At 36.8% G+C, this 14,659-nt stretch overlaps 1 protein-coding gene across 5 annotated transcripts in view; it reads right to left on the reverse strand.

Moving 5' to 3' along the window:
- Positions 1 to 7,412: 7,412 nt before the first annotated feature.
- synrg (synergin, gamma) overlaps positions 7,413 to 14,659 on the reverse strand; it is a 36,591-nt gene continuing 29,344 nt past the window's right edge. For all 5 annotated transcript variants that reach the window (XM_024276582.2, XM_024276583.2, XM_024276584.2 and 2 more), the window contains one exon: positions 7,413 to 8,454. In XM_024276582.2, the coding sequence (XP_024132350.2) occupies positions 8,323 to 8,454 (132 nt within the window). In that variant the 3' untranslated portion in view covers positions 7,413 to 8,322. The remainder of the gene's footprint in view (positions 8,455 to 14,659) is intronic.

Raw genomic sequence — 14,659 nt, forward strand, 5'->3', positions numbered from 1 at the left:
TCATATGCAGGAAGACTGGAGAGAAAATAGAATATTTTTTAAAGTTATAACCAAATAAAAAAGTGACGAGCTACCACACAATACAATACATGACTAAGCAGAAACACACCATAACAAGAGTAAGCAAAAGTGTAACATGAATAAGTAACATGAATGACATAGCAAAATCACATTTTAACAGGACCAAGCCAAAGCTTAACATGACTAAGCAAAAGCACCACATATTCAAGCAAAACTGTAACATGACTTAGTAAAATCCCACAGTGACATGACCAAAGTGTAGCATGACAAAGCAAAAGCCCCACATATTCAAACATAATTGTGAAGTGAAATGGCAAAATCACACACAGTAACATGACTAAGCCAAAGTCAAACATGACTAAGCAAAAGTACAACATATTCAAACACAATTGTGAAATGACGTAGCAAAATCACACTTTAATATGACCAAACCAAAGTGTAACATGACAAGGCAAAAACACCACATAGGCCTTTTCAAAAAAACTGTAATATGACTTAGTAAAATCACAGAGTAACATGACTAAACCAAAGCGTGACAACCACATTTTTAAACTAATCTGTGATATGACTTGGCAAAATCACACAGTTATATGACCAAACCAAAGTGTAACATGACAAGGCAAAAACCCTACATATTCAGACAAAACCATGATGTGATTTAGCAAAATAAGACCATAATTTGACCATTTCAAAGTGTATCATGGCATAAGCAAAAACACATGTTACGACTAAGCAGAAATATCACGTGACTAAACCAAGGCCTAACATGACAAAGCAGACATGCTGCTGATGTCGGCTCTAGAATGTCGTAAAATGGGCGGCACCCACAAGGATTGAAAGGCGGGGCCTCAAAGATCGAGTTGTCTTACATCCAGGTAGTAAAAGAGCTCACAAAAATAGCTTATATTTCATATAAAATGTGTTCTTTAGTGTGCCAAAGGTAATAAATTATCATATACATAGATATATATTTTATTCTGAAAGGCTCAAGAATAGCATGATCAAGGCCCTTTAACAAACATAAGATGACCAAGCAGAAAAATGACATTACAAGGCAAAAGTACAAAAGGATAAACCAATAGTAGAATGTGTCTAAAAAAAAAAAGCAGGACAGGATTAAATGACAAAACAAAGGCAGAACAGAACATGACACAGCACTAGGAGCCATGAAATGACTAAGCAGAGCAATGAGAAAAAGTGACAGAGACAAGAATCTGACACGACAGCGTATCTGACCATGAGAAACTGGAAACTACGGTTCAAAAACTGAGGAAGAGTTCAAAAAAACCTGGAGAGCTCATTTTTGAGACACAAAAATAATCAAGATGTGGATTGTGTTCTTTCTTTGGGAACAGTAAACTGCACAGCAGACGTCTTTGACTTTTCCCCTCCACAGAGGATGAAACAGCATTATTTTTCATCATTTTTCCATAAACCTCATTTCTTTGTTTGACACTAAACCTTTTTTTCAACACTTATTTACCAGTATGACATGACATTTACATCTGCTTATCACAAAACTTGGTTTAATCTGCATTTCTTTTACATTCTGCTCAGATTTTGATTGAAGGAGATGGGATATTTATGCAAAGCGCCAAGTCTAAAACACAGTGAACTGGAGGAAATATCTTTTTAAAATGAATAAACAGTATAGGCTATATGTTACACAACAGAATTATTATATACTCACTCTGTTATAAGAAAATAAAAAAAATCTGACCTTTAAATTTGAACAAAAAAAACTTGCGAGGTCATAATGTTCACAAAATAAAACACATTAATAATAGATTACATGATTTTTAAAGTGTTGATGCTTCAAGATAAATTATTAATGAAAATCTGTTTTTTTTTTCTTATTAAAAACATAATCAGGATGCTAGTTTTTATTTAGAATTGCAGCCAAAGACAACTCTGGCACATTAAATGCTGCAGCATCTCTGTTTTTTTAAGGTCTGTGCAGCATTCTTCCCTCAGACATCTGTTCATGTGTCAAAGACACATTCTGTCATTCATTATCATTTGCTGTGCTTACAGACCAGCAGGCAGAAATTGATGAGCACTATTCATCTTGTGCCCACACCTCGGAGGGACTTTTGGAGTGGTTACCCCCACAAACAAGTCCATTTTCTACAGAAACAAATACAGTTTGAGTGTTGCAGTGACTCTCAAAGTGACACTTTTAAGTAATCTGCCTCAAAAAGAAAAAACAAAAAAAGAGAAAGATGTTTTTTTTCCCTTCTCTGCTTCCAGGCTGTGTTAATGTGAGTACATGCAGGTGGTTACTGGACTCTAAAGTCCCCAGCAGCAGCAGCAGTGTATCATCATCTGCCATTAAAGCAGCAAGTAGAGCCATCTCTGAGCAGGCTCCAGCAGTGCAGGTCATGCAGGACACTCGGCACCAAAGAAGTTTGTGAAACTAACTCAACAAATCAAAAAGAAGGTGATCACCCAACAAACCAAAAGCTAGGACGTTCAGTTTTTTGTTATGTGGGATGAAATTAAAACACAATTCTATAATTACCCCTCTAATTCCATCTTCTGTTGACTCTCTTTAACCAGCTTCTCAAGTGTTATCTTCATTAATTGATTGGACATACGGGCAAACTGACTGTTGCCGGGCAACACAAATTTTCATCAACTTCCACAGATTTTCGGATTCTATGGCTTGGCCACTCCAGAACCTTTTTTATGTAGCCACTCTGTTGTCCAGGTGATGTGTTTGGGATCATTGTCATGGTGGAAGATCCAGCTAAACATGATGGCTCCACCACCATGCTTCACAGTGAGTACAGTGTTCCCAGCATTCCTTCCCCTCCAAACGCAGTGAGCTATGTTTATTCCAAATAGTTCCATTTTGGTGTCATCTGACAACATGACACTCTTTAAATATGGTCAGTAACGTTGCAGATTCAATCATGTGTGTCCGAAAATTTCTATTATAAACTGCATTCTAGTCAGTTCACTGACACTTCATGATGAAAATGCGCTTTGAGAGCTTCAGGGCGTTGTTAGTTTGCAGCTTTTTTTGGGATTCAAACCTCAGTGACCTGCAGAGATCAGCATGAATTCAGCTTCCAAATCATTTGTGAAAAACAATATTTTAAGAAAAATAAGATTTAAGGCTATAATTAATGTCATGTTGTTATTTCCCCATTTTGACAATTGGATTTTGTGACACGGCAACATGTATTGTAGATGTGGGTTTAATTCCATGTGTGTTTTTCTCACTCTGAACAATTGCCACATTAGGAAAATGGCTGCCTGTACAACGGCAAGAAGCATCTGGAGGCCTCGATAACGGCCCCACAGGGCACATTTAGATCCTGTTTCGTCGTTGTGCGCTGGTTATGAAAACGCAGAGCAGAGGACGCATGCATAAACATTCCATAAGTCAGCCTGATGGAAAGAAAATGAGAGAAAACAGCCTCACAGCTGGCTGAGGCTCACAGTTACTGCAGCAGAGGAGTTGGGTTTGTCATGAAACAAGTCATTGTTCCTCAGCGGGCTGCTGATGGAGTGTGTCGTCTCCGCAGCGTAACAGTGACTCATCTGTCTGCCGTCTTTGAAGCCTCAGTTGTCTGACCTGATTGATGGTGGAGACACGGAGCTGCAGGACGGCGAGCATGAGCTGTATTCAGGTGCATTGAACTGAGAAAAGCCGTCACGTCTGCAGCCACACTTTTTCTCTGAGGTGCTGTCACTGTTACTGCTTTGATCAAAAGCAGATATTATTGTAGTGATGTATTAATGTCAATGGAAATGAATGCACAAATAACTTTTAAAATTTACAATAATTTCCTGAATGTAGGAAGAAAATGTATTTGATCTTGACAAAAGTATCACTACAGTTTTGCTATTTTCTGTAATTAAATTATCATTAAAATCAGAATTATTTCACAAACTTTCATTTAAAGTTCAGTACAAGAAAACTGGTTAGTATTCATATACATTTTTTCCAAAAATGACCTTTAAAAAATCAAATTTTAAATAATTCAGATACTTTTTGTCTGTCTTAAATCTCTCATGACAGGCATTAGGAGGCTTTAAAAACTACATTCTGAAGTTTTTTTACATCAGAATGCAAATAAAAGGGTTCAATCACATGTCACTAACAGAGATGCAGGAGAGAAACAGCCCTTCAACATAAAAGCCTTACAGTTATACAAACTTGGCCACCTAACTCACCTTTTTTTGATAAAGCAAAAGGACTTCACCCTTTTACATCGGAGATCCAGTGTTTATGTTCTTTGATTTACTATAACCTTTCAATTGCTAAAGCAGTCAACGTAATTCTAGTAGATTCTGAAGGAGAAATGCTGCTTGTTCAGCTTTTCTCCTTCAGAATCTGCTGGGATTGATGACTAGATCCTTCGTCGTCTAAGCTGGCATCTGGATCAAAATTGTACAGTTAGGTAGTTCCGATATTGCTCTCCATCTTTGTTGGACCGGTTATTTTAGGTTGGGGTTGTGAGGGACTGTAAGCTAGAGGGAGAGAGTTTGAACACAGGGATGATGGGAAATGGAGGTTGGCTCACTCCTTGCCAAAAGTCCTGTCCACAACTCAGAGGTGAATTTCTAATAAACTAGAAATTGTGTCCTAGAAAATGAAACTGGTTTTTGGATTTGGGCTAGAAACGGCATCATCATAGTTAAAAGACCACTGGAAATGCTTTCACAATAAACCAAAATATTATCGGAGTGGCTCTTCAAATTGTGTTTAAACGGCATTTTAAACATAGTTTGGTTTTTGGAACGAAGGCAGATGAGACAGGCGTTTTGTTTTAAGACGTTCGATAGAAATCAAGGGAAGTGCTTCAGAAGAATCAAAATATGGGCTTAGCCTCTGCACACAGAGTAGCTTGTGTTTAACAATATAAACGTTTGAATTTTTTGATATTGAGTCATGCAACAGCACATTTTCTGTATGATAATTGAAAAACAGCAGCAAAATTACCCAAAAAAGGTGAAGATTTATGAAAGATCTTGGCAAAGTTAAGAGTCGAGACTACCTTAAGTGCTCTATAAACCTTGGAAGAGTGGCAGATAAATACAACGAGTTAAAAATCTGTGAGAAAACAAAGCAGTTTTAGGGGAGTGAAAACTCACATGGGAAGCAGCAAATTGAACTCAGCTTCTAAAAGCTACTAAATACCAGGTTGTGTGGTAAAAAAAAAAAAAAATGTTTCTGTGCAAAGCTCGTTTAATTTAGAATTTATTTTAGAAAGAAAATAAGAAAAAGAAAAACGAACAAACAAACAAAGAAGCAGTACAAGTTATCCCACAAACAATCACAAAAGTAAGAAAAGCTTGAAAAAGAACTTTGGATGACGGTAACAGCTTATCATCCGAAGCTCTTGCATTTTTTCTGCAGGAATTTCAGATTTCTCCAATATTTTTGATACGTTTGTTTCTTCATTGGAATACATTTATATTTTTGTGAAAAAGAATGATCCAATCCCACAATTCTTTGCATTCATACACTTTAAAATAAAGTTTACAGCTGTTAAAAATGCTAAAGACTTTAATTTGACTAGCTGTGCCATTTACTGAACCGCCAGACAAATGCCAAAGCATTAAAAATTCATCCTGGAACCCAGAAAGAAAACCGGACTGACTGCACAGAACAACTTTTGTTTATCACTCAATATCCCAGCAGTGCAACCCTCTCTCCCATTCTCAGAATTTCCTTTTTAGATAAATTCGAGTTTTGTGATTCTATGAGGGTTCTAACTCAAGGACAGATTATTTCCAAGATCTCCATTCTTATTAAGAAAGCTGTTTTAACTCGCTGACATCATGATCATCAGGACCAGAATGGATCCCAAACAGGAGCCTCTGCGGGTGGAATCAATATGATGAAACACCAAAGAGAAGCAGTCAGCTTAACTAATCATCAGTTCAGCCGCACTCCTCCTGAAGCAATTATTTCCGCTCAGCCTTTCAGACAACTGATGAGAGAAACAGAACGCAGAGATTCGGGCTGACAGTCTTCTCCAGTAATTGATATGAGCGTCTGTGATTTTCTGTAATCTTGCTGTTCACGGTGAGAAGAGAGGAATTCATTTTCCGCTCAAATTGAAATAGGGAACGGTGAGAGATAAAATGAGTGTTGGAGAACACACCTGAAGAGTGGGAGAATGAAAATGAGGCCGGCTTCACCGAGACATCTCAGCTGAAATGGCTGAGTTTGACCGCCAGCGAAGCCCAGCGGGAGAATTTATTTTCCCATTTGTGTGGTAAAATGATGGAAATAAAGGGGAAGTATTTTATCAAAAGAGGAAAACCGAAGAAAAACAAGCAGCACTGATGATTGTTATGTTTTTGTGATGTTAACCAAATTCATTCTCTCCTCATGACAACCAGCCCATTCTGCCATCGACTCATTTTGATAACTTCATTTTGTAAAAAAATTTATTTTCAACTAAATAATGTATTCATTGAACAAGCAGAAGCTTCTGTGGAAGAATTATACTCAGCAGCCCGACACCTCCTCCTCCATGTTGGTCACCAGGTTGGCCACACACCGATTGGATGGTATCCTGTTCTCCAGCACGCACCCAGGTTACATCTTCTAAGGTATGGAATTGTTGATATCTCTCTGCATTGAGATGGTCTTAAATTATTACTTGCTTTTCTGATGAGGTAGATGGCGTCCCAAACCATTATACTACCTCCAACCCCGTTGAGATTAACCACACGTGTTTTCCACCATCTTCCAAATGTTCAGGCCTATGAGACAGGAGATTGGCTGCATTTGATCTATTCTGGATTGTCTGGAAGGAGAGCAGTGTACAAGAAACTGGAACTTAGGACTAAGTTTGACCTCCCTGTGGTATGGAATTTGACCTTCAGCTAGAGATGAAGGTCAAAGCTCAACTTGGTTTTTGTGGACTATCATATCAGCTGGAAACGGTTCCATCCATATCGGTCAATTATGATATGTGAAATATTGAGGCAAAAACACTTAATCATTGTGGAAAGTGCCACCAACTCAGATTTTTGTACTAGAGGCTAGAAACATCAAAAACAACTACAAAACGTATGTAAATATACATTTTATGTGCACAATATTTGTCTAAAATCCATTCTTTTTACATATACACTTGTGTGTATGAAGACATATATATATATATATGTTTAGTAATTTCATTATCATTTCATTTTTACTTATTTTGTTATGTGTGTGAAATAAATTTGAATCAAATCAAACTAGGGGTTCTGTTGCTCAACTCACGTACAAAAACACATTTCTCATAAAGGTGGCAACATTCAAGAAGAAAATATGTTTTTAAGAAGCATCAAGAGGCAACAAATCATCCACTTGAACCTAATTTCTGTTTAGATATGTGTGAATGCATTTAGATCCCAGAAATCCAAGCATCACCACAAAGTCCTGAAAGCACACACATTTATTTGAGTCTCATTTCCACTTTTTTATAGCTACAGCACGGTACACAGAAAATCAAACTTTTCCTGACACAAAAGTATTTTCTTTCACTTTTTACTGCACACAAAACCAACGTTTTAGCTTTTATTCCTGTATATAGCTCACAGCTTCCCTCCTTTTGTCTCAAAGTATCTAAAATACACATAAATACCCCCCAAAAAGGGTGCTGGGGTTTCCTCCCATCAGTGCAAAAGACATTCAGAGGAATTCATTCAACAGCACACATAAAACAGTGAAGCTGTCTTACAGCACAGCAGAAACTTTCAATTTCATACTTTGTTTTAATATTCATTTATTCGTGTTCACCACCATTAAACTGTATTTAACAGTTTAATGGTGGTGAATGAGAGTATTTATACACATAAACCACAAGATACTTCGACTTCCACCAAACCTCTGGTAGATGCATGTAATTCAAGTACAATGTTTTACTTCAACGTCTTTCCTTCACAATCAAATAAAAAAAAAAGAACCAAAGAAACATTAAAAGTTTAAAATAAATGTTGCTACCAGTGTTTTCAACAGTATTGCACGCCTAATTAAAAATATCTTAAAGATTATTTTGCAGTCTTAACTCATTCTTCACCCATAATCAAGAGGAAAACAAGCAGCAGTAGTGATTGATTTCATCCGGCCTCCTCAGTCGACCTTAGTGGTTTGTCTGGATGTGTAACAATGAGGTCGGGGAGGGAGAACGGGTCATCACACCAGCGGTCTGATCGACAGCCGAGGGTCCAAACTGAAAGGGGAAACAAGAGGAATACAGAGAGATCCAGTGACTTTTACATCCTCGCTCCGCTCTCGCTGTGAGGTGACAAACTCGGAATTAGACCCCGCGTCGTTGCCGTGGCAGCTCAGAGCAGGTCAGGCAGGATGAGGCCGGGGGGTTTGGGCTCCACGCAGTTGATCCAGAAATTGGCACAGCTGGCGTGATACTGGTGGCCCCCATACATCAGCTTGAAGTTGTCCGTCTCGGAGTTGAAAGCCTGTAGGAGTCAAAAAGTAAAATATTAAAGGGCACAGATAGTGAAAATTAAAAAGGAGCGACACACGTCAGGAGTTTTGATATTTGTATATATTTTCTACTTTTCAAATGTCTGAATCAAAGTGAAGGCATGAATTTTGTGGTGTTTGCTAGTCGAAAAATGGAACCGAAAAACATCAAAAAGTTCTAGGAGGAAACCAAGCAAGATTTCATGCAAATTTATATTTTTTGTTTTTACTTCAAACATAATTTCTTATTGCAAAGCAAAATTAAAAAAAAAATCTTATATTAATTTTGAGTAAAAAAATAAAATAAAATAGAAAAGACACTTTAAAGGTCTATCATGGGTTTTTGTGCAAAGATAAAACATAACCCCCCCCCCCCAAAAAAAAGAAAAAAACAGAGGTTTACAAGATGGAGTTTAAAAATCCACTCCAGTGAAAATCATGTTTCTGGTGTTTTTTACATGTCCCTGAAGTATTTATCACAAGATGGGGACATAAATAAAATAATGTAAGATTAAAAATGTGTTTCTAAGTTTTTCTTCATCTGAATTGTTTTGGATCAGGACCAGATGAAAACCAGATGTTTGATAAAGCTCCGTTTTGTGACGTGGCAACTCCCACTGGTGGACCAAAGTTTCCCTTTCCCGCTACAGCGCTCATGCAAAATAAGGCAAATAGTAGGGTGTCAAATTATTGCGTTAATCACAATTAATTAATTACAGATATGTTAGATCGTTATTGTTTTTAGCGCATAAATCTAATTTTCGCATTCATGAAATCCATTCATGTATGATAGTGCACACATCCATGAGCATTTTCCTGCTTCTTTACAAAAAAATACACACACACACATAAATCAATAGTAAAAACCTCAGATTAATTAGAATAATGAATTACAGGTGAATTAATTGCATGACAGCACTAACAAATATATACTTTGACATCTTTATTTTCTTTGTCTGAGCTGCCATCTGGTTCAGAACTGAACAGCTGAATAGTTCTGATATTGTATATCATATTGTTAGTGGCTTGCATGACTTTATCAATTTACATGAAGAGTCGAGGGCAAAGAGCGGCGAGATGTCGACCATGTAGAAGTGAGGTGCTAATTCAGCTGGAGGACAGAGGGAATTAACAGCCAGCAGCAAATCCACCTGCAAATTAGTTTAAGTACGTAAACAGTATCATCTGCCTCAGTAATGCTTCCCTAGAGGTTTTTGACTCGATGCTGTAATGATAATTAGGAATATGCGGCAGTGAAAACGAGTCAAAGAAGAATCTGGTTATGAGATGAAACTTTTCACAAATATAAAAAATATATAATATTTTTTTTGTTGTTTTGCAATTAATTCATAAGTAGAAAATGAAGAATAAATCTTAGAAGTTAAGGTACTCAATATTGATGTTTTAAGCATGTTTAGTGGGAAAAGGATTAAATAAAAATCAGTGTTAGTGCAACTAAAAATCAATTGTCCAGCTGTTTCTAAAAAAAAAAAAAAAAAAAACTAAGACCCTAAAAGAGAACGATGCTGAAACAATGTAGTCTGCATTCATGTTGGTTGGTTGTTAGGAATGAAATGTACAGAAAGTGCAGGTTCAATTCTTAAGCTAACCTTCATTTTTATCTATTTTTTGGCTGGGAAAGTGCCTCACAGCCAAGTTGTTTACCTTGCTAAAATTGAAGGAAAAAAAAAAACAAATAGGGGCTTAAGCCACACTCCAATCATCTTGTGAGCTCTTTTATGATTGTTGAATTTTAAGCCAAAATTATTATTATTATTTTTATTTTCTAGGACATAGTCTCTGCAGAGCGGCAATAGTTCATTAGAAATTTTCCTCAGAGTTTTGGGAGCTCTAGAGCAACCTCACACTCCCTTCCACTGCTGAGAGCTCTCCGTTTACAGGCTCTCCCATTAGATTACAGATCCTCGCAACCCCAATTTAACATTACCGGTGCAACAAAAATAGTGAGCAAAATTATAACTATCCCGCCGAACAGTTTTGAGTCAGACGCCTGCTTGGACGAAGAAGACATTAATGGATCTATTTGTCTACAAGCAGAAGCATCAGGATGAAGCGGAGCAAGGAGCTTGTGGCCCGCCCAGTTTATTTTCTAAATCACAGATTTCTTTTTCCCCAATGGCATTTTTTTTGTCTGCTCCTGATTCACAATGATTTGAATAAATAAATATTCAAAAATGCTATTTTGAACTTAAATGGAAAAAATGGAAATGTCGTGAAGGCGTTCCCTTAAACTCACACATAGTATACAATGCTATGTCCAGTGGATTTTCTTTTTTCTTAATTACCTAATTTGCCTATTTCTTACAAACTGTCTGATTACATTGGTGCTTGTTTTAGTCTTTTTATCCACTAAAAATGTGATTTAGAAACACACAAGGTGAGGCAATGCAGACGGCACTGGTGAGCCAAGAGAATGTGACACAGCGGCTAAATAACAATAGAGTTTGCAGTAGCGGGTAAAGTGCAACCATCCAGATATACTTTAATATTGTTTAGCATCATTTCTAAATGGAGGATTAGGCGTCTAAACTCAGGAATTTGTGGAGACTTGTCTCTGGTAGTGATCTCCACTGAGACAGAGAGACTTTTAAACTGAAGAAAGAAAAGGACGACTTCTACAAACAGGTTATTCATGTGTTTTTTTTTCAGAAGGTGCAGCACACGGACTTCATTCATAAGTAAAAGTAAGTCAATAACAACAATTTTGGTGATTATTTTTTCCTATGCTGCAGGTTGTATACGGAATAAAAATGTTGAAATGAAATTTTAAGCAACACACTTTAACTGTTGTCAATCAAATGGTGAATATGCTACTCTGTAGGGTTCACATGTTTGTAAATCTGACATCAGTGCCTCACCAGCCGTAAACCTCACCGCACGTCACTGGTCGAGACCTAAATACAATATTAGTTTGGAGCTTTTCCATCAGATCCATTTTTCACAAAATCTTCATTTTGATTGGCTCTCGTGTGAATTCACAGAACAATGAAAAAAAGGGTATTTTTTATTTTATTTTATTGTTTTTCTTTTGGGGTCTTTGATTCTTAATTCTGTCTCCACTTGTGTGTAAAGCAGCGTTCATCCTAAGAAACCTCATGCTGATGTGTGACTGACTGACAGTCAGGTGGAAGCTTTGATATACTTCCAGCTGATTTTGCTCTTCACTAAAAATAATAAGGATTTTTCCACTGATCTCATTTGAGCAAAAGAAGAAATCAGAACTCATGGGAGCCTGACCATCATCTTCTAACCGTCTATGATCAAATGAAATGTCGCCACTGTGCAGGGGGGCCAGCTGGAGCCGTGCATGTGCAATCAGGACATGCTAATGTGTGCAACGATGTGGAGTTTGCATCCCTGGTGAAATAATGAAGCTGGAGCCGGAGAGGCATGACTCATGTGCAGTGAATCATAACCACCCACGCAGAAGAAGAGCAGAGATGAATGTGGAAAACAACAGCAGCGTATGCAGAGTGGGGGGACCAAAAAAGCAGCTTTAGGTCAGAAATACCTCCAGCGCCCTGAATGCCCGTCTGCAGCTCAGATGTTTGGCTGGACGGATGAAGAGCTTTATGAGATGAAGGCCACCTTTCCCGCTCTTCCCTTTGCCTCTCAAGCTCACATTTCACCAGCCGAGCGGTTGGCTTTCAGAGCTCTTTTGTGCTCTGGCCTACTTGTTTCTACAAATCTCCATTCAGAACTGGCAACAACTGTAAGCTGGTGGAGGGAGGTGAATGCAGAATGAAAGGATGCACTTGTTGTACCAGAGACTTCACCTGCAGCAGAGCCAAAAGCTTCTAGTTACAGCTGTTTTCAGTGGCTTTTCAGGCTGCTGCTTCTGCTCTGAAATGGTAATGGCTAATGCTTTTAGGCTGGAGGCAACAGGAACAGGCCATAAAAATTCACATGACCTTTGGAGCTGCAGAGAAAAGGTTAAGGAGTCAGGCTGCTGGAATGATATCAGGATCTACATCTTTCTATGTTACATTGAAAAACTACTGAAACCTCTGCAGCTCCAGAGGAAAAAGACGAGCAAACGCTTAAAACTGCTGTTTCGTTTTAAAATTATCAGCAAGAATGTAAAAAAATACATTTTTTCCAACATCAGGATTGCTTCACAGTTTTGTCTGAGAACTCGAGATATTTTGTGTAAACAAAGACAACTTCATGTCAAAGTAGCTACAACCCCCCCTAAAAAAAATATATCTAAAAATCTTTCTTTAAAAATCCTGGTTTTAAGATCATTGGGCTAATCTTAAGACTTATACAAAGCACCGTTTGAGACACAGCTAAAATTCTGAATCAATTCAATTGATGCAGTTAATTAAGTTCTGGCTAAAATCTGGAACCTGATTTTATATCTTTTAAATTTTTTAAATTTTTTTTTATTTTTAGCTTTTGGCTACTATTAATTTCAAAAAATAAAAAAAAAGCCCAATTAGCATTAAAACCCAGAAGAAAATTTATCGTGGGTTCTCCAGGGTTAAAGTTGACATTTAAATATTTCAAATTTCAGGCCAAAATCTTAACCCTGGAGAACTCACAAGATCAAATTTGACCATAGTTTTTTTCATTTCTTGTCTTTTTTTACATTTTTTTAAACATTTTTAGTTATTATTTTAGTTTTTTTCATTCCCTTTTTTTGTCGCTGCAATTGGTTCTACATAAAATGAACAAATAAAAACAAATTTTCAAATTAATTTTGAGAGCTCACAAGAAAATCAGTTCCAGGATTCTACGGGATTCAAATTATATACCGGTAGTTCTAGCTTGATGTAGTTTTTAAATTGCAAATAGCATTTAATAAATTATTTAAATCCAGTTACATTGGGTTTATAAAGTGCTTTTCCTGTTACAGTAACACAAAGTGCTCTACAGACTAAAAAAAAATTAAAATTAAAATTATAAAACACACAGAATGGCCTTCAGATTCCTCATACTCAACATTATAAAAGATGCTGTAAGAATAAAATTTAATGCATAAATAGATACATAAAAAAGCCAAAGAAAGCTGATGATAAAACTATTATTAAAATAAATTGACAAAAAAAAGGTTAAAAAGAGAAGAAGTGTATTAAGTTCAAGAAGTTTTGCAAAGGCGTTAGCTTTTTTTCTTACCAAGAGAAAGAATGTTTAGCATTATATGGGTTTAGAAACTTAACCGAAAGATAAAACCTCATCTAAATAATCAATAGCAGTTGAAAAGTTAAAAAAATGTCATAAAACTATTAAAATTCACTTATTCATAACTTTACTGTTTACAAAAACATCTAATGTGTTTTTACTATACTTTCTGACACCTAAACTATACATTTATTGATTCTAATCATTAAAAATAAGCTGGAAAAAAGCAAAAATCTCCCTAAAAATAGATCTGAATCAAGAGGTCAAATGTAGGGAGCACAATGATATTAGTAAATTCCTAATTTATGTAAAACTTTCAATAACTTTAAATATTTTTTACATAAACACAAGCTTGAATTATAGAAATAATATAAATATATGAATAGAGAAAATAAATCATTTTTTGTTGGTTTAATAGCCAGTCTTAGGAGGCAGATTTTCATTAAAACTAGCTGCTGCTGATGCGGAGGAGGAGGAGGTGATGTGCTGAACCGTACAGGGAAACCAGATGAAATCAAACATTTATAGTCTAAAAATTCAGACAAACTTTTCAAACTCTGCTTAAAAATAAAACCTCATGCATACCAAGTTTTTATCTAAAAAATTAACTGGAACCTTAATAAAAGATGATGTTTCAGCAGAACCTTTTCCCTGAATGACGATGCAATAATCAGGGGGGGGTTCGTCTTTCTGCAGTTTTTAAAAATGAGGGCCTTCGAAGAACTTAATAAAAACGAGTTATTAAAGTCACAGAACAAAGCCGTATTTATTCTGAGAGCACAGCGGCGTCAGCTTCCCTATTCACTCCCATTTAAGCTTGCTGCTGCTGCGCTGTCAGATATACGGCATCTTACCTGCACCCTGTCTGAGCTACAGAGGATTATGGTGGGGAAAAAAAACAAATTAAAACCAGCACCCCCTGTCATGATTCCACAGGAACACAAGTAATAACCACTCAGACAAAAATCCCAGCCACCACAGGCGAGAAGGCAGATCCACAACCTTTCTCCACACAGTACCCAGAGCCGTTATTAGAGCCACTGATGGTTGTTA

The sequence above is a fragment of the Oryzias melastigma genome, linkage group LG13 (assembly GCF_002922805.2).
Source record: "Oryzias melastigma strain HK-1 linkage group LG13, ASM292280v2, whole genome shotgun sequence".
NCBI classification, from domain to species: domain Eukaryota; kingdom Metazoa; phylum Chordata; class Actinopteri; order Beloniformes; family Adrianichthyidae; genus Oryzias; species Oryzias melastigma.